Below are 24,818 nucleotides of genomic sequence, written 5' to 3'. Positions count from 1 at the left end.
ACAAGCAGTAAGGAAAAGCAAACCTTTAAGGACTAGTACAAACCTAAGGTATTATAAAGGTTAGGATGGCATTTAAGTGAGTCAAAAATTCAAAAAGTTGGAATGGCAATACAGGAGTCTGGACCTGGAAAAAAGAAATAGGAATTCTGCAGGACAGTTAACATAGCAGGTCTTTCACTGCAGTTTTTAGAAGTGTCTGCTTGTAAAGACTGGCCCTTCACTGACATCTAGAAACTTGGGTTTTACAATGTTCCTTTTATGTTGATGAAGGCTCTTCTATCCACCTGGTACACGGTACCAGCTTGCCTACATTGTTCATAAACAATGTGATTATGGCAAACACCTGCTTTCCTTCTGGAAGTCTGGAATTTCAGTAGCTGTGACTAGTTACCCAGGCAGAGAGTGCCTACAGGACTAGCCCCCATTAAAAATAAAATTCCTAGATTTTGTATCTTAAAGCAAGTTTTCTTAGCCAGAAACATTGCACATACCGAAGGAAGTACATCTTGTTCAGCCCACCCATAGAAGCCTACACCTGAATTCCTCCAGATTCTGCCTGATGTATCTTTTTCTCTTGCTGTTCCTGCTGTGTATTATACCCTTTATAATAAACCATAGTCATGAATACAACCATGAGTCCTAATGAGTCTTCAAATGTGAGGATGGTTGTGGAACCCTCAAAACAAGTGATAAAAGCAAAGAGACATAAAGGAATCATAACCGCCATTTTTTAGGGGCCCCATAAGAAAGATTATCTCTCAGCTTTTCCTCTTGATCAAATGCACTTTTGGACCACAGGGACATACATACAAACTACATACAAAATACCCTGATTCATTATGAGAAAGAACAAACTATAAACATCTAGAAAACACCAAGTAAAGGCAAAAAACTTGAGGAGGGTTAAGAGAGAGGGAAAAGGGGGACCAAGGTGAGCTAGCTGTCAATGACAATTAAAATTAACAGTTAAGTCTATTAAATCTTTATTATCTAATCAGGTGAATCTAATGAGATTATCAAAATTAATTTCAAAGGGTATATCTTAATTTTCATTCAAGTAGATATATTGATAAGAAAGGTTTAACAAGGGGAGGGTTATGTTTTAGAGACTAGAGAACCACACTAAACTCTACTTTGGAAACTCAACCATTGGAAGTAAAACAATCCTATCATAAATTGGATACCTTTGCTATAAAAATTAAAGAGAAATTCCAGTATTTTGTTAGGAACAAATCAACATTTCCATGTTCTATATTCCCTTAAACTTATACCTATTTTTGGCTTTACCCTCTCAGATAATGAAATACTATTAGGCACTAAACTTTTGCATTATCTTAAAATCATTTCACTCCCTCACACACTAACATCTACCAAATTCTGTTGATTCTAACCTTCAAATGTCTCCCATAATCTGCTCAGTTGGCAACCCCATCCTCCACTATCTTAGTTCATAGCCCCCATGATTCCTTACTAAAAAATGTCCAGCTATAATCTATACTTCACAGTAACATCACCATCAAGGAATAATAGTCTTAGAGTCAAGTTTGAATCATTTCCCTCCTTTGCTGAGGAACTCTTACTAGTTCTTTACCAATAAAATACAGTATTTTGTCATAATTAAAAAAGTACAAATATCTTAAAATTACACTCAATGTACTCCATAATCTGGTCCCAACTGACTATTTCAACTTCCTAATCCTGTCCCTCTTACTGTATGTCTCCAAAGGTCATCTACTTAAATATCTCCAGTTACAGGTTAGTACCACATGTGTGTGTAAGTGAATTAAGTTATAAGATAACAAATAGTAGTAGGACTAATATCCAACTAAAAACACTCATATATATATGAACTTTTTCTCATTATGCAGACCAAACAAAAACATCTACAGCAGACCTCTGTTACTAGCCAAGACTTTTGCAACTCCCACAAGATAAGTCAATTAGTATTCTGTTCTTAAAGTAAGGGCTGGGCTTTCTACTCCTGTTTTATTCACAGAACTCCCTTTCCCATAAAAACCTTCTGCTCCATTCTGTGAAATTACAGCCATCTTCAAAGTCTATTCAAATGCCACCTCTACAATGAGGCCTTCTCTGTCCTCCACTAACTCAGCTGTTATCTATTACATTGCCCACATCCCCCTTTTCTACTCCCATAAACTCTTCAGTTACACCTGGTACATTCAGAATATTACATTTATTTATATAAAATTTCTTATCTCTCCTACCAGGCTCTATGCTGAGGAACTACACAATGTTTGCTTATTTTTGTATTCCTCATGATTCGCTGGGCATAGATTAGTGTAATTAGGTAGCTCTATGACATTTGAAAAATCTGTATTAAACAAAATTTTTAAATTGTGAGGGTAAATGTCACCTTAAAAACAAATTTTTTACATAAATTAACTAATACAACTTAAGGGGGAAAAATTACCATTTGGGGGGCCAAAGTGAATTTTGCTTACTAGTGTGCTAATTAGTCCCCAAAAATAAAATACATTATTCTTAACTTATAATTTAAAATACTATCAGAAAAGGAGTGTCTTGTATATTCCTGAGAAAGTAGTAAAGGGAAAAGAATTTCTTTTCCAATTCAAAGTAGCAGTATTAAATAATAAAATCAGAGCTATAAACTGGTCAAAAATTCCCCAGAGAGAAGGAAAATGATATAAGTCAGAAACTCAGATCTACATAAAAAAGGATGCACATGAGAGGCGGTATAAATGAAGATAAAAAAAAAATCTTTAGTTCATTTTATTTTTCTTATTCTTACTTGATCTAGCAGATAACAATTTATTCAAAGTAATAACAGCAACAATATTTTAGGTAATTATAGCTTATTAATGAAAAATGTTATAAGGGACAGGAAAGAGAAATTGGGAATAGTTGTTATAAGGTGCTTGTACCACTGTGGAGCAGTACAGTATTATTTGAAAGTGCACTTGAATTAGTTGCAAATGTGTGTTGCAAACTTTACAGCAAACACTAAAAAAGGGGAAAAAAGTATAATTGCTATGTTAGAAGAGGGGAAAAAACGGAATCATAAAAAACTCAATTAAAACCATGGAAGACAGTAAAAGAGGGGAAGACAAAAAGGAAATTAAGAACAAGGTCAATAAAAAAACAGTAATAAATATGGTAAGCATGAATCCAGCAATATCAATAATCCTTTATAGGGAAATAGGTAAACTGTGATAAACCACAAAATGGAATATTACTCAGAGAAAGAGAAATAAATTATTGGAAAAAAAAGACTTGAGGAATCTTAAAATTACTAAATTAAGAAGCCAACCTGAAAAGGCTACATATTATATGATTCCAATTATATAACATTCCAGAAACTATATGACTATGGAGATAGTGAAAAGATCAGGGAATAGGTAGGCATGAAGTTGGGGGAAAGGATGAACAGGTAGAATAACAGGGGAGTTTTAAGGCAGTCAAATTATTCTGCAAGGTACTAAAAGCTACATATTAGGCATTTGACAAAACCCATACACTATATAACACAGAAGGAACCCTAATTAAACTATAGACTTAGGTTAACAATAATGTATCAGTATTTTCTCAATTGTAACAAATGTACCATACTAATGCAAGTTATTAAGAACAGGAAAAACTGTTCAGTTAATAGTATATAACACCATAGAAAGGTATCTGATAGTAGTGTTCTCACTCAGGAAACTCAAAAATTTAATCAGTATGAATAAACATAATAATTTCAAGACTTAGGCTTACCCATCTGGGTAAACTATGCAAAATAAAGATTTTGTTTTTCTTAAGTAACAGACTAAATACTCCAAGAACTACCAAATCCTAACCACTCTGAATTTTTAAGAGTGGCCTGAACCTAAACCAGAAAATGGAAGAGATTTCAATACAATGTCCTATGTTTTCAAGTTGTTTATGTTTCAAAATATTGGCAATTATAAAAAGTATTATATGGCTAAGAAGTTAATGATTATATATTTACAGTGAAAAAGAACAGTTTACAGTACTGTATTTCTCAGTCCAGCACTTTCAAAGTACCTAAAGCATCCTATTTACTCAGCACATTTTTCTGAACAAAAAGCAGTGAAACTGGGGGAGAGGAATTGTTCTATAACTTTACTGTGGTGGACATACATGATACCACATTTGTCAGTACTCACAGAATTCTATGACATAATACATTTTACTGTATGTATATTACCAAAAAATTAATTAAAAATTTAAACTACAGACAAACAGTGACTGGGGATGATACAGAGGAAGGTGTAAAAGGGGAGGAAGGAAGAGGAAGTTAACAGAACAGAACATGCTAAGGATAAGAAGTTGGGATCCAAAGCAGTTAATTTTAAGAGCTAACTAGTTTTTTCAAGATAGATGATTTTTACATACTCCAATTAATTCTTACACACAAAATTATATGGAATAAAAATTATTATTAATTTCAATAGGAAAGACAACATATGGAAAAAAGAATCAGAATGAAGTACACATGATCTCTTATTTAGGTTTTAATTTATACAAATAAACACATGTATGTATAAATCTTACAAATGCATACAAACATATATAGGAGAGGCAGAGAGACTTTAACTGCTCGTTTTGTACTTCTTGATACTGTTTACATTTTCAAAACATGTAGCTGCATTTTTTCACATTAATAGGACTACTTGAATAGAGATTAGGGTCACTTTCTGTTTTCTCCTTTACACTATTTTTTTTAACTTTAATGAATATCATTTTGTAAATCTGTTTAAGATAACACACAGAATTATAAATACCTTATTTATTTTTTAACCTGTAATGATTATTTAAAATAATGAAAAAATTAAGGAAGAAGAATTAAGTGGGCAACTGATTAAAGTATTACACAGACATGTATTAAAAAGTCCTATGTATACCCAATAAAGAGAAAAAAATAACATAGAAATATGTTCATGATATGAAAAACAATAAGAAAGAACATTTTGGCCTCATTTTTAGAAAGTTTAATAAAAACATTGACAATAAAAGTATTAAAAAATGGAAAGATTCTTATTAATTGATTCAACAGTCAATTACTGAATTCCTTTTATGTCATCATAATGATCTGGGCACAGAAAACATGGAGAGGACGAGCTGCCCTGAGGCAGTGAAAAGATTCAGGAACTACCAGGAGAGGGGGACTTATCCGTAAGTGATCACCCAAAGAGCTATCCAAGTGTAGGGGTACCATGGTAGACTGTCTACAAGTACAGTCACCAAAAATTCCTCCCACCTCTGAATGCTCATGCCACTCTTCCCATTAAAAAAAATAATAAAAAGTCTATTGTTCCCTCCACTTGACCCTAGGCTTGCAATCTGCTCTGACAAGTATAATGTGGCCTAAGTAATACTGGGCCAGTTCCAAGCCTAGATATTAAGAGGCTTGGAAGTTTGTACTTTTGTTTTCTTGCTACCTGAAAGGCCACGTACTTTATGATAGTCCGAAACTATCCTGCAGGAGATAGATACCAAGAGAAGAGAGAAGCCCTATGGGGTGAGTGACAACAGGTGGAGGCAGAGAATACAAAGATAAGAACTAAGGTGCCTCAGTAGACAACCAGCATCACAGCCCCACACCGGAAATAAGGGCATCTTGGAGCCTTCACCTTAAGACAACGTGCCGCCAATGGTAGCAAATGAAACAGAGATGAGATGTCACCACTCACCCTTGACCAAATTTCTAGCCCACAGAATCATATGCCCCCAAAAAAGGCACTTTTGAGGTGATTTGTTTGCTGCAATAGATAACTGAGACAAAAAATGGTACTTGGAAAGGGTAGTCCCGTAACACTAAAACATTCAATACTGGCTTTTAGGACAGAGGGGCAAGCAGGAGCTGAAAGGGTAAGAAGGAAACTGGAACAGAAGTAAGAACACTGCTACAGGAGGCTAGGGTGAGCCATATATATACTGGCAGAATAATTAGCATAACTATCACATGAAGTAACTTAGAATATTAAAAATAAACCTAGTGAACCTCTCGATCTAGCTAAGAACATTTCCTGGCAAAATATTCAAAGTGTCAGTGGCTTCTTTATAGCCAAATATGAGAAGGTACATGAAGTAAAACATAAGCTAAAGAATTACAAGCAGTATTTAAAGGAATATTTCTAACCAGGAGTTGCTTGGCTGGAAAATAACTGTTTCTCATCACTAGCTTCTATAGATAGCAAAAGTTGTCAAAGCAACAACATGAGGACAAAGATCAAATCCACAGTGCTCCCAATAAAACATGGGCTCACAATCATTAAATCAAAAATACATTTCTGTGATCCTTGTTAAGACCTGCAAAAGACTTAATAAGACAGTCCTTGCATATTCTCTCAGACAGGCTAAAGGGCTTCTAAGAAACTTATAGGACCATAATTTGGGATCCAAAGTAGAGAGTCCTGTCTTAGAAAAAAATGTGGATATGACTTTGTCTAAAGGAATGCACTTAGAAAATTCAGTATTCAATAGAATTCTATCAGTTTGGACTAAACAAAAACAAAAAACAAAACAGTTTGAAATCAAAAAATGCCTTTAAGCCTTTAAACTGTCACATACATAGACTTAAACTGCTCTACAGAAGTAAACAAGACCCATTTCCTATGGAAAAGTAAAAACAACTCAGAGAATAGAGCCAAGAGCCCAAGGGACCCAGCCAAGAGCTGTAGAAAATAGTGAATTATGAACCCACTACCAGTAGACAAAACCAAGACTTAATCAAAGAGCACTCTGTACTCCCTGGTTAGGTTTCAGAATTGCTCTGGCCCAAAGGCTATAAGCTTCCTGTTGTTTCACTCTCCAATGGAAGTACCTATTGTGGTTGACTGTCCTGTCTCAAAATTGTGTATTCTATGTGTGTGTGTGTGTCTGTGTCTGTGTGTATTGAAGGGGGGTGAGGGGAGGGGTGTTTTAACTTCTCTTCTTACTTCCCAGATTTTCAAATCAAAAGGAGCTGCACCCACGGAGCTTCATTAACATACAACCTAAAATAATCATAAGATACTGGACCTTGAACCTGAGGTCATAACTGGATGATATTTCTGGGCACCTTAGGAAGAGTGAGTGTGTACTGCAGGTTGGACAGACGTCAGTTCTCCAGAGGAGAGTTGTGGTAGTCTATCTGCAGAAAATGCTGCCAACAATTCCTCCTATTGCTATACACAGATACTACTCCCATCTAATTCTCCTTCCCTTAAATCTTGGCAGACACTGTGTTCTGCTTTGAAAAACAAAGTTGGTATAAATGAATGCTATGTAGTTTACAGGCCTACCCCTTAATAAGCCAAGAAACTTGTTTTTGTTCTCTTGCTACCTTGATTCACCATGTAAAGAAATTCAGCTATCTTTCTAGAGAGAGAGGCCAAGCAGAGAGGAAAGCCCTGGCTGATGAGCAAACAGGTCACATAGAGAACAAATGAGGTGGCTCAACTAAAGGCCAGCAGTAAGGCCCCCCTGGATCCTCTAGCCTCATTCCGGCTACCTCAGTCAACATCTTGGGGACCACACCAAGGTATTCCCACCCAAAGCCTGACTCTAAAATTGTGAGCAGTAAAATAGTTGTAATTTTAAGCCACTGGCTTTTGGGGCAATATGTTATTCAGGAATGGATAACTGATAAAGGTAATAAGTACAACAAAGGCTACATAGGAAAAGTGCAGAGTACTTTCTAAGAGTCAGTAATAGGAATCCTACTATAATCTGGGACTTAAGGAAGGTTTTCTTGAGAAGTGATATTTTAACAGTGGCTATCTAACACAATTTAATACAGGGGGAATTATGAATAGGAATTTCGTTTGTTTCTTTTAAGTTTGTTTTCCTAAATTTTCCATATTGTACATGTTTTAGTTTTCAAATAACAACACAAATGTTATTTTGTTAAAACCTCCTGAAGGATATTGTTGGCAATTTATACTGCTTCTACTGCATTTAAATTTATTAAGTCTAAAATATATTTCCTCATGACAAAATATGCAAACATGTTAGCAAATAACAAAAGTTTTCTATTATCCTATCTAGTTGAAGAATGAGATATTCTGATTATATTAACATTCCAAGAAATAAACAGCATATATTGGCTTAACAATTTCTGAAGAATTATAATGTATTAAAACACAATTAACCTAAAATTACACCGCTTGTAATTTAATATCACACTTATTTTAGAAAAGGTTTATGTAATTACTCAGTTATTGCAAATAGATGTGGATAATGTAAGTGAGAATTAAGTAATACTATAGTAGGATTCAGAGTGGAAATGACCCAAAAAGACTACAATAATGGACTGAAACCAAGAAGAAAAAATTAAACAGAAGTAATTGAGACAACATACATACTTAGGGTTAAAAATAAATCAACCACAAAAGTACAAGAGGAAAAAATAATCCACCGTAGCATAATGAAAAGCTTGGGTTTTAGATCACAGTATATTGGCTAATAGTAAGAAAGCCACATCAGCATAAAAAATGTTAATGCAATCTCAGACTTCATTAACGCATTTAATTAAAAATATTTACTGAGAACCTAAAATACACCAATTACTTTACTAAGAGAATACAGTGCCAAGATTCAAGAAAGGAAAAACCTTATTTAGAACTAGTCAAACTATTTTTGGAATATTAAGTCCATATAAAAGAAATGATTGAAAAAATTAGAGAAATATGAACTATAAAAGAAGACTCTCTAATTTGAATATTGCCCTAAAAGAAGAAAGCTCTTTAAACAATTCTTTCGTTTTACTGAAATAAATTAATGACTACTATGTGATGAGTATTGTGCTAGGCACAGGGATATTACATGAAGAATAAAATAAATAGTGCCCTCACTCTACTTAATTGGTCTAGTGAGCACTAATAGCAGGTACCAAATAGTAATCTGTCAAGCATATTATAAAAGAGATTCATGAACTTTATGTAAGGCTGAAATAAATGAACTCCAATGTTACTTCCAAATCTACAATTTCGTGATTACTTACTTACAGTAATAAGTAATAATGTAAAATATTACCATAAAATAATTTAATTGTGATTCTGAGATAAGTAAATGTCTAATAAGTAAAATAACAGGCAAACCAACATACAACACATATATACACACATGAGTTTTTATATTTCCACCTAATAAAATAACATGTCAATTCATTTGTTCAGCTTTCAAAGGCAAACTACACAAAATCAATTTCAATCCACGTTAGGAAAATCCAATTTCAAATTTTTATTTCATTTCAAATGTCAAAAATTTTTTAAATATCCTTATCTGAATGATTATCTTGCTCTAGTCAAAATAATTCCAAAGAAATGAGTATCTATGATTTCTCTGGGATGTCTAATATTAATTAATATACCTTTCCATGGCTTTAGCTGTATAAGGCAAATGCATTTCAATACTGTGTTCATCTTCATCTGTTTGCAGAGACATGCGTTCAAACATTCCTGTCTTCCACAGTTCTCCGTAAACTAAAGAGATTTCAAAATATAGTAAAACAAATATATTAATGTATATCCTTATCCTGTGAGACTCCACCCAGTAACACAAAATACCTACATGCTTTGGCAAGAGACAAAGCACCATATAATATTCTCCTTCATTTATATTTTTTAAAAGGAAGAAAAAACTAATTTTTTACATGCCAGCAAAAACAAGAATACATGTAATGACTTAGCATTTTCTTATGTTATATAGTTACATAAAAAATATATGTATATTAGTTATATAAAAAATAGTAACTCAGATCTTTCATCAGTTCCTTTCATTGTATCTAAAATCAGCTCTGGACCTAAGCTTTTCCTTGACTTTAGTCAGCATATGCTAGCAAGAACATAGTTGATTAGAACTCCTATTAAAATATGAAATAACCACTGTGCTGCTTATTCATGAGGTTAATAATATAGTTTCTGAATTTTTACTTTTAATAATATATATGGGATTCAATCTGCCACCTCAGGATCCTGCCATACTAAGAACAGAAAAACCCCATTAAGAATATTATTTCCCTCAAAGTTAAATATTAAGTTTGTGGGATTGACCAGTACATAAATTCACCACAGTGCCGTTGTGTGATACTAAAACAATCTAGCAATTCAGACCCTTCTGATGAACTTAAAACTAGATATTATATAAGAAAAAGAAGAAACTTAATATGTAAAAAGAGGAGATATAAGACAGTTTTTAGAGAGATATAGAACAGAATCAAGATTTTTATAACTACGTCCTTAAATGGGTTCACCAATACCAAAGAAAGAATTAATGACTTTTTTCTACAAAATCATCCTGCCATTCTTTCATTAGCAGGCCAAAACCAAAATTTTCTGAATGTCCCAATAATGTTTTAAAAATAAAGTGTGTTCCCTAAAACTATCCCAGGAATAAGGCTAGTTATACTCCAACTTCATTCATAAAATATATATTCTAACAACAAATTGCTAATCCTCAATCATACTTAAAACCCTACAGTATTAAAACATAGGTATAAAAAATAAAAGAGATGCTCATTTCCTTTGCAAATGCTTGTTTCATTCTACAGAAGAATTTGTTGCAAAATTTCTTGAAACAATAAGCACCCAACATACTTAAAATATACAGTTGACCCTTGAACACATGGGATTGAACTGCGTGGATCCACTTATGAGATTTTTATTCAATAATATAGTGGAAAATTTGTTGGAGTTGCATCAGTGTGGAAAAACTTTTCTCTAGCTTACTTTAAGACTACAGTATATAATAAACATACCATACAAAATAAGTGTTAATCAACTATTTGTTATTGGTAAGGCCTCCAGTCAACAGCAGGCTATTAGTAGTTAAGTTCTGGGAGTTAAGTTTTGGGGGAGTCAGTGTTATGCAGAGTTTCAAGCGCACAGGGGATTGCGGCAGCTAACTCCCACATTGTTCAAGGTGAACTGATGAGCTGGAGGAACACACAGCAAGTTCATGATGGTGGTTACTTTGACGGTTACAATGTAAATTGAGTTTAATGAGGGGAAAATTCTGAGTCAATTGTAGATAAGAACATGAGTATTGGTTACATTATTCTCTGTACTGTTCTATATTTTTTAAATTATGCTCCCCCACTCATCCAAAAATATTATTATAAAGTCAAAAGGTTTTACTTTACACATTCAATGTATAAGATGAAATACAACTATATGAAAAAATGTGAATTTTGGAATCCTATGGAAAAAATAAATCAAAATAATAGACATGTTTTAAAAATAAAATACACTTAAGATTTATGTAGTACATTTCTTTCAGTTTCACAACTACTGTCTCATTTTTTCTCATAAACATCACTTGAGAGGAAGCAAAGGCATTATCACCATTATCTTATTTACAAGGAGGAAAGTGATATACAAAGAGGTAGACTACCATGCCCAGAATTTTTCATTGAGTTGTTGTGGGTACTAATTTCTTGTCTCACAGTACAATGAGTACATGGCATTTCCCTGAATATAAATGCACTACAGTCTGGAGACTAGTGGTTCTGACAGATTTATGTGACTGGCAGAAAAACTGTAGTTGTTTTCTATGCATATGGAGAATTTTCTTTCATTGTCTTTGTTTTCTGCAGATTAGTTACAACAATCTCTAATTTTAACTTGGAGATACTACCTATGATATTCATATTTATTTTTAATTAGTATAACTCCTACTTCTAAAAAATCTTTAGCTGTTTAAAAGCTGTAAGATTTCTATATACTTACTCTTTTGGTCAATACGAAGGTCATAAAGAGGTGTCCTATATATATCCACACTGGAAAGTGCACATCGAGAGAGGGGCACATGATGAGAAGGCCCAAGGATGAAAATTCTCCGGCTAGGAGATACACAACAAAAAACAAAGAACAATGGCACTTCTACACAAGACTTACTAAATAATGGGACCAAAAAATATAATTTTTAAAAATTACATGTGGTACTGTTTTCCTTCTTCACTGATTTCATCAACCACTACTGTGGGCTAAACTGAGTTCCCCTAAAATTTATATATTCAAATTCCACCCCCAGTACCTCAGAATGTAATGTATTTGGAGATAAGGTCTTCAGAGAAGTGATTAAGTTAAAATGAGGCCAGTAGGGTGAGGCTTGAATCCAGCATGACTGGTGTCCTTGTAAAAAAAGGAAGACACATACAGAGAGAGGCAACGTGAAGAGGCATCAAGAGGACAGCCATCTGCAAGCCAAGGAGAGAGGCTGCAGGAGAAACCAACCCTGCCAGCGCCTTTGATCTTGGACTTTCAGCCTCCAGAACCGTGAGAAAATTAATTTCTGCTTTTTTCAGACAGTTTTTGTGACAGTACTAACAAACTAATATACCTACTAATGACATGTTCCTAATTTTAATTAGGTTCAATTCCTTATCTCTGTTTTTTGTTGGAAAGCCTTCCAATACCTGGAAATACCAGTTGATGATTATCTATAGTAAATAAATCTTCTATGCTTAAAATCATCTCTGTATTCACAATGGCTAGGATACAGAAAGTTTTCAATAGCTATATTAATTGAATTTTGAACATTTCAGCTATTAAGTAAAATCTCAAAATTCTAACACATTCAACTCACCTTGTAAGACCTACCACAATTTTAATAGAAATATGTAATTGTACAAATTCTAGAAATCCATACAAATATCACTACAAAGAAGCTTTCTGATAAAGATACTTCCACATTTCTTCCATGGCAAAGAAGAACAGCATCTTGTTGAGAACAATTCTGTTTAATAAACTTTCTCTGTTCCCATTCAAGTAGCAGTCATTCTCAAACACAGAGAAATTTGATTATGTGTTATTTGCGCAGTAGTCTAAAGAAAAGAACTGGGCTGAACTGCAGCTTAAATCTTTACAATCCCTTTATCCCAACATCAAGAGTAAAATTAAGTTCCTCTCATTTTACCTCAAACATCCCTACAATCTAAATTCCAAAACGATCCAGATTCATAGGAACAGAACTTCCCCTACCACACACACACACACACACACACACACACAAACACACACAAAGTTACAGACCCAAAACAAACAAAACTATGACAAAGAAGGGAATATATGATAGTTTCTGTGCCTTAGAAAATTAAACACTATTCATTCACTCTTCAATTAATAGCCAAAAGACTGAGAAATGAGCTAGTTCTTTCATATCAAAAACTTGCAGGACAAAAACTGCTAGCAATACTTATTTTGATAAAGTTATATTACAGCTAAGACAATTAACCTATGGTCTGATATATGTTACTTGTAGAGGGAAGGCGGGGGCAGGGGTGGATAAGGAAAAAGCAATTCTCAGTTTAGAGTCCCAAAACTTCGAGATGTCACTCATAGCAACACCACACAAACACAAGACTTCATCTCTAGACCATTTCTAGTCAGAAACACCGCCTTTTTCTCCCCCTCCCTCCACTGCTAATACTCCCTTTTTGACATCATTTCTATGATCAACCTAATAACCATTTCAGAAAAAAAAAGATAAAATCTGTAGATTCCTAAATGAACAAAAGAGGTACAATTATGTTCTCTCTTAACATACATAAATATCATCACAATTTTTTAAATTAAAGTCTAATGTGGGACATAGATAATGGTAACTCTCTTTAGGTGACTTGCCTAAAGACAGGTAAAATCAAGTATGAAAAAAAGGCAGTTTTGTGATTGAGGAATGCATTTCTATGAAAAGAAAGAGGGATAGAATATTTAAAATCAGAACATTCCTGGGCAATCTAGGATATATAATTAAAATAAGAAACGACTTCTAAAATATCAATTTAAACTCAAGGCATAGATACCTTTCATAGGTAAGTGTAGTAAGATTCTAACAGTGGCCAAAAGATGAGCACTACTCCAGAAATAAACACTGGACGTGTGGGCTTGGGAAGCTTAACTGCCTCCTCCAATGCCTATTTACCTTACATGCCTTTTTGTCAGACACAACTTAAATGAAAAGATTAAGAGTTGGTGGGGAAAAGAGCTCCTACCAGTGTGAATTAACCAACTGCATACCCAATAGATTCTTTCTGTTTGGCAGAAACTTACCCATTAGCAAGACAGTGAAGTTCCACATTTGGTTAAAAGACATCACAGGAAAAAAGCAGTTTAGGTCCCATCAATACAAAACCCTTAAAAGTGATGCACCCCAAACAAATATAAAAAAGGCTAGGTGTCATTGCAAAAAGGAGAAAAAAATCATATTAAACCAGCAGTAATCTCAAAATGGTTCTCTTTGTTATATTCTAACAAAAAGAAAATTAACAGTGTAAATAAAAAATACACATTATCTTTTTTTCCTTGATTGCTGGATCCATAGACACCAAGGCTATAGGAGTATTTTGGAGAGAAATAAGTAATACAGGCATTGGGAGCAATGCCACTTTATCCTTTCAACTACCTGCAAGGTGCTTTGTCTTTAAAGGAGTAACTTTTAAATATTAGCATATCTTAACTTTTGCCACACATGTAAAACCTTTAATTTGAAAAAGCAATTAGTATACATTCTCTTAGAAATAAATGTAGTTCACATATAATATGCAAGAGAATTGACATTTGTGGATTTACTGACCATAATGAGTATAGTCTGGTGTAGTCTGTGTGCCTAATAAATAAGTTACCCTATTGTCTGCACTCATATATATTCAACTATTTATTCTAAATAATGGTACACAAGTAATTTTTTCAAGATATTTCATAGCAAGTGGAGATATTTTAAATAAAAGAATAAAATGTCATGTGGCTCCAAAGAAGGTTCCTTTTTACTCCCTTTTTCTGCACTGACAGGTTTTCTGAAAGATCAAGTTTCTAGCTAAGTACATCCTGAATTCCAGGCTTTCAATTAAGTTTTAGTAATAGAAGAGATTTTGCAACTACAAATAGGGAAAAGAACTTAATAAAATGTATTGTTTTTAAATTCCTTAAACAGCCAGAGCGCTCCATTTGAAATATATCAGATCATATCACTTCCCTACTTAAGGCTTTTCATGGTCAGAAGAACACATCCAAAATCTTTATTACCGCCTCAAATTAACCAAACCCCTTCTTGTATTACTCTTCTCCCACTGATCACAATTCTTTTTGTGTACACAAACAACTTTGCCTACTTCAAAGCTTTCAAACTATTATTTCTTTTGCCTGGCTTAAAAATCAGTCCTTCAGAGATGCCTTCCCCAACACTCTATCCTTACAACCTAAATCCAATCACCCTGTGTCACAGCAGTTCTTAGAGTGTGAACTATGGATTCCCTCAGGACCCTTTCAAGGAGTCCACAAAATCAAAACTATTTTCATAATAATACAAGGAAGTTATTTATTTTTTTCATGGTGTTGACATTCACACTTCCAGTACAAAAGTGAGGCTAAGTAAACCACTGCCAAATTAGAACTACCATCAAGGTAATGGAATCAAAACATTAATGTCATTATTCTTCACCTTCACCCACACCAAGTTTTTTTCTTTTTTAAAGCCAATTTCACTTACTTCATTAATTCTTGAAGTTGGAGTACAGTTTTACAGAAATACCCTGTATGACAACAAAATAGATTCAATTTGTGGTAAAAAATACATAAGCATTTTTGCTGCGTACTGAAGTACGGCTTCAAGGTAAAGCATTTGTGTGATTTTGAGTCATGAGCTAGACTAATCTCTTTTCTCATGGACTAACAATTTTTACTACTAAAAATGATGGTAGACAAATTATTACTCCAATTTAGCTATTTGGCAGAAATTTTCTAGAAAATAAGCAAAATGAGCCTGTCATGTCAACAAAAACATTGCCAGTGATAAAACTGAAACTTTTAAGTGAAAATTAGACTTTTGTAAAACTTACCACTGTGAGATTGATAGCTTCCCAATAATTAAAGATTTTTCTGATGAAATTAGTGGTGATATTAACAAACGGGATTTTTTGATATAGTATGATGAAATGTCAACATTTGAAAGACCTGCATAACCCAATGAACAAATATTCTCCAATGTTCCATGCAAGATGTTACAAAATCATACAAAGGTAAAGATCCATCAAAGTGCAATACAGTACAAAAGATAACCCTAGTTAATAGGTAGAGAATGGATTAGTGTGGAAGGTAAGAATGGAAGCTAGTCGTATAGAATTTAACCTTCTCTTTAGGACTGTTATTTTTCTCTACACTTCATAGCTCCCAAAATCCAAAAGGATGCTCTTTATTTTCTCAAAGGACTCTAAAGACACTGCAGATCTCAGGTATGGCCACTTACAGGAGACTACAACTATGATTGTCAATCATTATTTTTAACACTTAGATCTTCAAATTTATTCAGAATTCAATTATTATACACTAACTACAAAAATAAACTGATCATATTATCATGCACTTTTGCCTCTCTTTCTGCTGATTTCCTTTATCATTATCTTCTTAGTCCCTGGCTCGTTTCCCTTTTTATTCTTTCTTCTTTTATTCTCACTTTCCATCAACTTATTTAACATACACTTTCCACTTCTACCAATATAGGTTCTGTACCTCACAATATGTTCCTAGGCCAAATTTAATTCAGGGGTACTCTTTCAACACATAACATCATCAATAAAAATTCTGTTAAATAGAAAAAGGTTTGGAAAACACTGTTATATAAACTAATCTTGATTATAGCACATTTATAGAACCAAGATCAAATGATGAAAGCTTCTGAAAAACTTTTACAATTTCTATTTGCTCTTATTCATAAAACATATTAAAGTTTTATATTAAGTATGTATCAAGAGATTTGTTAAAAACACTCCTCAAAGCATTGTGAATGAAGCATGACTAAAACCTTACCAACTCATCATTTTATTATTAAAAATTTATTAAGAATGATTTTCAAAAGAAGAACAGCTTTTTTCTGTTTTAAAAATTTGAAGAAATCATTCAAAGGCAAAGGAGTAAACTGGGGGTGAGACTTTCTTTTTAAATTCATGAGTTATGAATTTATTCTGCTGTGAGTTACTTCTTTTGATGATTATGCTTCATCTCTACAGGTACAGATCTAACCTAATAATAAATATTTGGCCAAATTAAGATGATCCATTTTACTTATTCACATAGTGTGTATACAACTGGCAATACAGATTGGAGCCTGATATTGGTTCACATATAATGAATTAACTATTTAAGTAAAACATTGGTCAGCAAATTAAGTAATGTGGGTGGCTATTTCCCAGCAGAAGTGTTTGAAAGTTCTACAAATACCTTATTTTCTAGAGTACTTTACTATTTAATCAGTCCCAATTTGCCAGGAAGATTTTTTTAAAACTAATTTCAGAGCTGTCATTGAATGATTAAAGAGTTAATATAGTACTTAATTCACTTCAGATTCTTTAAAAAATCGATTATCTTATCCTGTCAGTGAGAAATTATTTTCTCTCATTAACTACAACTTAACAAGTGAAATAATTTTAAATTACAAAGTTATTAAAACAGGACAAAGAACTTTGCATTTTCCTTTAAATTGTTCATCTCCAGGTTTTCAAGGAAAAATTTTAAAAAACAAAATATTTAACCTTCTAACATTTCGAGAACTAAACACTTACCTATCAAAAGAAAGGTAAAAACTAAATGTTCAGACAATGGAAAATAGTATTAAAGATTTCATAACCTGTAAAAGGTATAATCAAATACATAAAAGGTCAAATTCCTGATGAAATCAAGTTTATGATAACAATAAGTATGCAAAACAAACTACTGTGACAAGTGATTATGATGTAATTCCCAATCTTCTCCCACTTAAACAGAACTATAACTATATTACTTACGTAATAGACGGATCCACTTGTTTGTAAGCATGAGCAGCACAAGACCCACAATAGGTGTATCCTGCATGGCTATAAAAGAAAATATTTTTAGTCTTAATCATCAGAATAAAAATCAAGATTTTCTAGGGGAAAAAAAACTTGAAAGAATATAGTAACTATAGTAAATATAACAGAATTGAGTGTATAGCTTATAAAGGAGTGTAGCTAATGATGTAACCTCCAGAAAATAATAGAGAACGCACAATTGTTCTGTATTCTAATTTAAAATTTTAAAAAGTATTTGTAATTTTTTTGGTCCAAAGGACAATCAGATCTTAAGATATTTCAAAGCCTACTTGAAGTTGCTAATATAACACTAATGATATATGTTTTTTAACATGCCTTTTCAGTAACATTAGCAGATTATCACATAACAGTAAGATCAAGAGCAAGCAAATCAGACCAAAACAAATACCCTGCAACTAGCCACTCATTTCTGTGTCTTCAGGGGCAAAAGAATTAACATGGCTTTTTGTGCATCATGCCTTTCATGTTCTCTCCCTATTACTTTTCTCTTTTATCCTCTGGTCTAAACTAAGCATCAGATTGCTTCACTTACCACCTATAGAGTAACTTTGTTTCCTGACCTAATTTTTCTTTCTTGACTCATTCAAGTTACATGAGTTTAGAAACCTCTCCCTCAGTGCTTACTTATTAGTGTGTGGTCAGTGTTACACTGGTAAATGTTTAACAGCTGGCTCTGCAGAAAAAAAATAATGTATGCATATGCACATAAAGGTATGTATAACACAATTTTAAAATGATGAAAAAATATATAATACTCTTTACTGCAATTTACATGGTGAATACCCATGACCAACTGATTATCACAGAATGCTTTTACTGATTTTGCTGAGCTCTGATATGCATAGTCAGTCAATGACTGCAATTTCAAGAGTGGAACAATTAAGATATATGCCTAAACTTCACTCATTCAAATGTGATGTTGACTTCTTTACTGATTACAGTTTTCAGGTACTAGAAAGAATATCTCTTTCCTCATTCTTTTGTGATATTCACAATGTAAAGGCTACAGACATAACATAATTTTAGCATTATTAACATTTTCCCCATAATTTAAGTTAGACAATCAACAAACAGTAAATAAAGTTCCAATTTATAGCAATTTGCCAATTAATGTGGAGTAAATCATTGCCACCACAGCCAATTTCAAGATGCACAGTTAAATTGAAAAGACAAAACGCAGACTGGGAGAAAATTGTAAAAAACATTATCTAATAAAGGATTTATATCAGAATATATCAAGAAATTTCAAAACAAATCCAATACTTTAAAAAAAAGAAATAGGTAACTTTGTAAGACAGAGTTCTGAAGATAAGTTGCATAACAATGTTATTACCTTAACTCTACTGAACTGAATAAGTGATTATGGTGGTTAAGAAGGGAAATTTTATGTTATGTGTACTTTACCACAATTTTCTTTAATAGGAAAAGATACCAACAGATTTTTCATCACAGAATACAAAGGGATAGCAAATAAACACACAAAAGAATAACATCATTTAGTCATTAAGGAAAGGCAAATTAAAACTACAGTAAGCTACCACAAAACACCCACTAAAATGGTTACAATTTAAAAGTGCCCATACCAAGTAAGGTAATTATATTAAATTGAAACTCAATCTATGCCTGTGGAAATGGAAAACGGTTCAAATACTTTGGAAAACAGTTGACAATTTCTTACAAAGTTAAACATATTCCTACAATACGACCCAGTCATTCAACTCCTAAGGAAAATGAAAAAGCACTATGTCCACACAAAGACTGTACACAAATGTTCATCCCAGCTTTTATCTGAAATAGCCAAAAACTGGAAACATCCAAATGTCCCTCAGAAGGGTAAATGAATAAACTAATTGAGGTTTATCCTTACAATGGAATACTTTTCAGCAATAGAAAGGAGCGAACTTTTGGCACACTCAAAATAGCTATGCTAAAAAATGGTAAAAAAAATTACAGAAAGAAATATGCTGAGAGAAGCCAGACAAAAAGAGGTCATACTATATGATTCCCATTTAAATAACTCTAGGAAATAAAAATTAATCTATAGTGACAGAAACTAAATCAGTGTATGGAAGGAATGGCAGAGGACTGAAGGTTAGAATTACAAAGGGGCACAAGAAACCTTTTAAGGATGATGAATATGTTCATTATCTTAATTGTGGTAATAGTTTCACAGGAGGGTACATATTTCAAACTTATCAAATAGGACGCTCTAAATATATGCAGCCATGTGTTAATCATAGCACAATAAAGCTCTATTTTGAAAATGGTTCTCATCCGAACAAGCTTACGATAGGAACTGAGAAAGAAAGATTCACATATGTCAATCACAGCAACACAAGATAAGTAGTATGCTAATCAGGAGTTAAGTGATGTATGGGACATACATTTAAGCACACTGAAATCACTGAAGGCTTTATTGGTTAGATTAGTGTTACTCACTTTATCCTTATATCTTTGGCAAGGGAGCCTGTCAAGTTGTCTCAGTATAGCAAGTCTTGCAACCCAGTTCTAAACTTAGCCCGAAGGAAATACAGGTGCTCTATTGCTCAGCACATTCAGTTTTGCTGCCATCCTACACAGATCTGGATACTCTAGCCTAACCAGGGGCTCTATGTCTTCTGGTTGTATCACCAATATTCCAGTACCCAAGACCTCAATACTGAATGCTTCAGATTCCTATGTCAATTCAGAAATATGCCATCTTGCCTGGCCATGTGGACCTTAAGAACATGTGATCCATAAGTATCTGCCCTGATCTTTCCCAAACCAGAATGACATCTTAGATTTTGACACAGCTTTGCTCTCTCGGTAGTCACTCATATTCCACCCCTCCAAGTCCCAATCCTTATACGTAAACTGGTCCATCTTAGATCTGCTTTTCAGACTTTAGTTCCTATTTTCCATTCTTGAATTTAAAGGTCCTTACCCCCATCCACATTCTATTCTCAAAATCAACCTTTCTTTCTAGTCTGTGAGTCTCCCCTGGTCTTATCAATCCTATTCCTATTTCCAAGCTCAGGTCTGAAAAGACAGAAAATCTTCTTAAAAATACTGGATTCTGGAAGTATGGACAGGACAGAAATAGTAAGAGTAGAAGGTAATAAGGGCACGAAAGAAGGGCATAAAAGTTGAAGAAAGAACATGAGGAAATGTCCAAGTATATGATGTAGATGAGAAAATATGAGACTACCCTGAGTGCAACAAGAGAATAATGCTAAACCACAGTCAATCTGAAGAGTCTGGGCTTGATAAAACAAGTTACCTGTATGCTCTTGAGCAGAGGAGTGGCAATATGAAACTGTTATTAGCCTAATACTGAACAACATGAGCACAAAGGACAGATCAGAGGTAGGAGGTGGTAAATGAAGCTCTCTTGGAAATTGTGGCATGAGGTAATAATGTCATGATCTAGAATGGTATCAGTGAGAAATGAGAAATGAATGCTCTAGAGTTGAAAAAGAAAAACTGACATAGCCTAGTGACTAAGTAAGTATATTCAGAAGTGGACAATTGTGATAATGGGAATAACTAACATTTACTGAGAGCTTATTATGTGTCAGGCACTCATCTGTGCAATACAGAGCATTAACTCATTTAATCCTCACACAAACCCTATGAGATAAGAATTATTACTTTTCTCATTTTTTTGGATGAAGAAACTAAAGTAGAAAAGTTAAGAAACTTGCTCAAGGTCATGCCAGGATTTAAAGCCCATAGTAAGAGCTCCAGAACCCATTCTTAATCACCGCAGGAGAACTTTACACATTTGAAGGAAGACAGGAAGGAGTATGAAAAGCAATAACCCTAAAATCTAGAAGAATCCTTACAGAATCATATATCCTGTAAGACTGCAGAGAAGGGTAATAGTTCAAAAACATGATTAACTGAGATAAATTAAGTATGTTGTATAATACAACTCAATTATCATGGTTTCAGGCCTTTCTGAGGTTGACAGCTTAAAAGCCTGCTTGAAGTAAAGGTAAAATAGTTGCAAAAAGAAAGGGAGAGTATTAACGTGGATAGAGAATACACTGCAGAGTATCTTTTGAAATAATCATTAAGTGTACTATCTCTCTTCACTCCTATCATGAGAAACTACTTCATGTAAGGACAATGACTATAGTCAAAGAGAATTTCTAATACCTTCCATTATGCTGGCCCAGATACATGGTAATGAAAAAAGCCAGAATAATGATCAACAAATATCACCACTCATCTCTGACCTGTTCCTAAACCCTTCTCTTGCTAAAATAATCTATGATTCTACATGTATGTGGAAACACAGTTTCATCAAGGGATCACTCATAATAAAGGAGGCTTTATTAAGTGAACATTAAAGGATTTTTTTCTTTTGTGCATAACAGAACAATGAAAATTTGAGCTCAGTAGATATTTAAATATGCATCATAATATGTGTATCCTAGTCATTTTCCTAAAAGTTCTTAAAATCCTTAATGCAAAGTCATTCCTGCTAGCTTTTCCAGGTCACTCTGATTCCCAATGTAACTTCTCATGAAGGCAAATGCAAAATTACCCCTTAATATCTGTAACTTGTCATTAGCTACAACCATGCCTCTAAATACTGATCCTTCTTTTAACAGAGTACGTTTGTTTCTCCTTTTATGCTACATAGTAAACTCCTTACATCAGCAGGTCCAGCCCCTAACTCTCCAGAATTTCTGTGCCCCACACAGAGTTGCAATCAAATAAGGATGCAAGGCGATGACTGTCTTATGATCATTTACTGGTTAAGTGACAACTTCCTACACAGCAGCCTTGCAGAGTAGGTATAATTTAAATTCCTAGGTGAGGAAAATTGCCAATTACTACGTAACATGGACTTTCACTTGTTCATTCTGAGCCCTTCAAGGTTATACGTGAATAGTATAAACTGTGAATGCCAAAAGTATATACCACACATTCTAGGAAAGGCTTTTCATCAAAGAGGATAAGAAAACAAAAAAAGGACATTTACCTGGATTCAACAAAGTCTGGCTCCCCTGTCCTAGTTCTACTTAATAGCAGCAAAAATGCAAAATAGAAAGATTGGACAAGATGAAACAAGATGTCCTGCAGCAATAATAATAATAAAAAGATCTACTTAAGCTATGATCTAGAAAGCTAGAAACTAAAATTTAAAATACCTCTGAACATATAGGATAAACCTTTAATGACAATTGACCCTAAATAGTTTGCAGAAGCGTAAGCCACTGCCTTTTTCTATTTTCTTTTTCTGCACCTAACCTTTTATTCTTTTCTTTCAAATGCACGCTCAGTGATTCTCAAGATCCCTGCTTCAATAAAAAATGAGATGATTAGATCCAAAAAAATGTCTGGATTATTACATAGTCATTATTCGGAATATTTTATTTTTATACAATGTGATCTCACAAGTACTAAATAACAATACTATGAGCTAAGGAAAGTTATCAATGTTATTCAAGCCAAATAAGAATAAACTAACCACAGTGTTGAACATCTTGATGTTTTTAATGGCAAAATATATAAGATCAAGGATAATGCCATGAATAGCCAACTGCTTAATGTAAAAAAGGGTTAGAAATAAACAAGTTACACACCTCCAATAACTTAAATTAACTGTATCATTTATGAAAATTCATTATCTCATGATATACACTTGTAGAGCTCTACAGGTACACTTCACTATATATAATCTAGTATTGTTTATAAACATTTCTTAGCTTTTAAAATTTATAGGTAGTTTTTATATTAAAATAACACATGTACACAGTAGAAAAGTCTAACAATAAAGAAGAATCACAGTGAAAAGTTGAAGTATCCTTTACTCCCTACTATGCCTATGAGGTTACTGCTAACAAATCAAACTATTTTAGATGTATGAGAGGGGCTTCAATATTCATAGTACCTGCTTTAGAGTAAAAATTATTTCATCATAACAATTTTGGTATCAAGATATTTGGCAATCATGGTAGGAAGGTTTTTGGAACTCCTAGTTCATGAAATCATTTCAATAAATATACTGGTGCTGCTGGGGATATATATCATTTCAATATACATCCTCCAGTCTGCTGCACCTCAAGAGAAATAAGGTAGTTCCATATTCAACCACAAGGATATTTTTAATCAAAATAAATTATTTTGCATCTCCCAAATGTGCTTACCTATGCAATATAGATTAGAATTCATTTAGAGTGATCAATAGTTGGGTTGATGAGTCAATATTTATTCTAACAATGAAACCATTCTATTTAATCTACATCAATATGAAAACAAGCAATCTATACAAGCACTTTAAAAAGTGCTATGTATCAAAAAAAGTTTTTTTTAATAAAAATAAAAATAAATAAATAAATAAAATTAAAAAAATAAAAAATAAAAAAATAATAAAAATAAAAAATAAATGCTATGTAGATTCTGAGTTTCTTTTTTTAAGGTTTCTCCTTATATGATTTACGCCTATGAAGGCAACATCTAAGAAAAGCTGGTCCCAAAGAGATAGAATTTATAAAATTTAAAGTATGTTTTTGGTAGACTTGAAATAAATTTCGTAAACTGGATTTGAAATAAAAATAGAAATTTAGAATTTTTAACTTCTCTAAATACTAGATAACCATGCTCTTACAATGACCTTTTTGCACTTCCGTAACAGCATTATTTGTTGTTGCATATCTACTTCAAAAAAAAAGGTAACACTGGGGAGCCAAGATGGTGGCATGAGTAGATCAGCGGAAATCTCCTCCCAAAACCATATATATTTTTGAAAATACAACAAATAAAACTATTCCTGAAAGAGAGACCAGAAAACACAGGACAAGAGCCAGACTACATCTACACCTGCGAGAACCCAGCACCTCATGAAGTGGGTAAGATACAAGCTGCAGCCTGTCGGGACTCGAGTGCCCCTCACCCAGCTCCCAGCGGGAGGAGAGGAGTCAGAGAGGGGAGGGCAAGGGAGCCCAGGACTGCTAAATACCCAGCCCTAGCCATCCGCACAAGAGCACAGACACACAGTGCATGATGTGCTGGATAC

General features: G+C 33.5%; 1 protein-coding gene across 6 annotated transcripts in view; it reads right to left on the bottom strand.

Moving 5' to 3' along the window:
• Positions 1 to 24,818, bottom strand: part of MEMO1 (mediator of cell motility 1) — a 128,432-nt gene that overhangs the window by 37,828 nt on the left and 65,786 nt on the right. For all 6 annotated transcript variants that reach the window (XR_005058789.2, XM_017662624.3, XM_037009394.2 and 3 more), the window contains 3 exons: positions 17,741 to 17,809; positions 11,694 to 11,806; positions 9,338 to 9,449 (listed from right to left, as the gene is read on the bottom strand). Coding sequence is in view for 5 of the 6 variants with exons in the window: in XM_017662624.3 (XP_017518113.1) it covers positions 9,338 to 9,449; positions 11,694 to 11,806; positions 17,741 to 17,809 (294 nt within the window). In the remaining variant the exon portion in view is untranslated. The remainder of the gene's footprint in view (positions 1 to 9,337; positions 9,450 to 11,693; positions 11,807 to 17,740; positions 17,810 to 24,818) is intronic.

Source organism: Manis javanica, chromosome 1 (assembly GCF_040802235.1).
Source record: "Manis javanica isolate MJ-LG chromosome 1, MJ_LKY, whole genome shotgun sequence".
NCBI lineage: Eukaryota > Metazoa > Chordata > Mammalia > Pholidota > Manidae > Manis > Manis javanica.
This window is presented reverse-complemented; position numbering and strand designations above follow the sequence as displayed.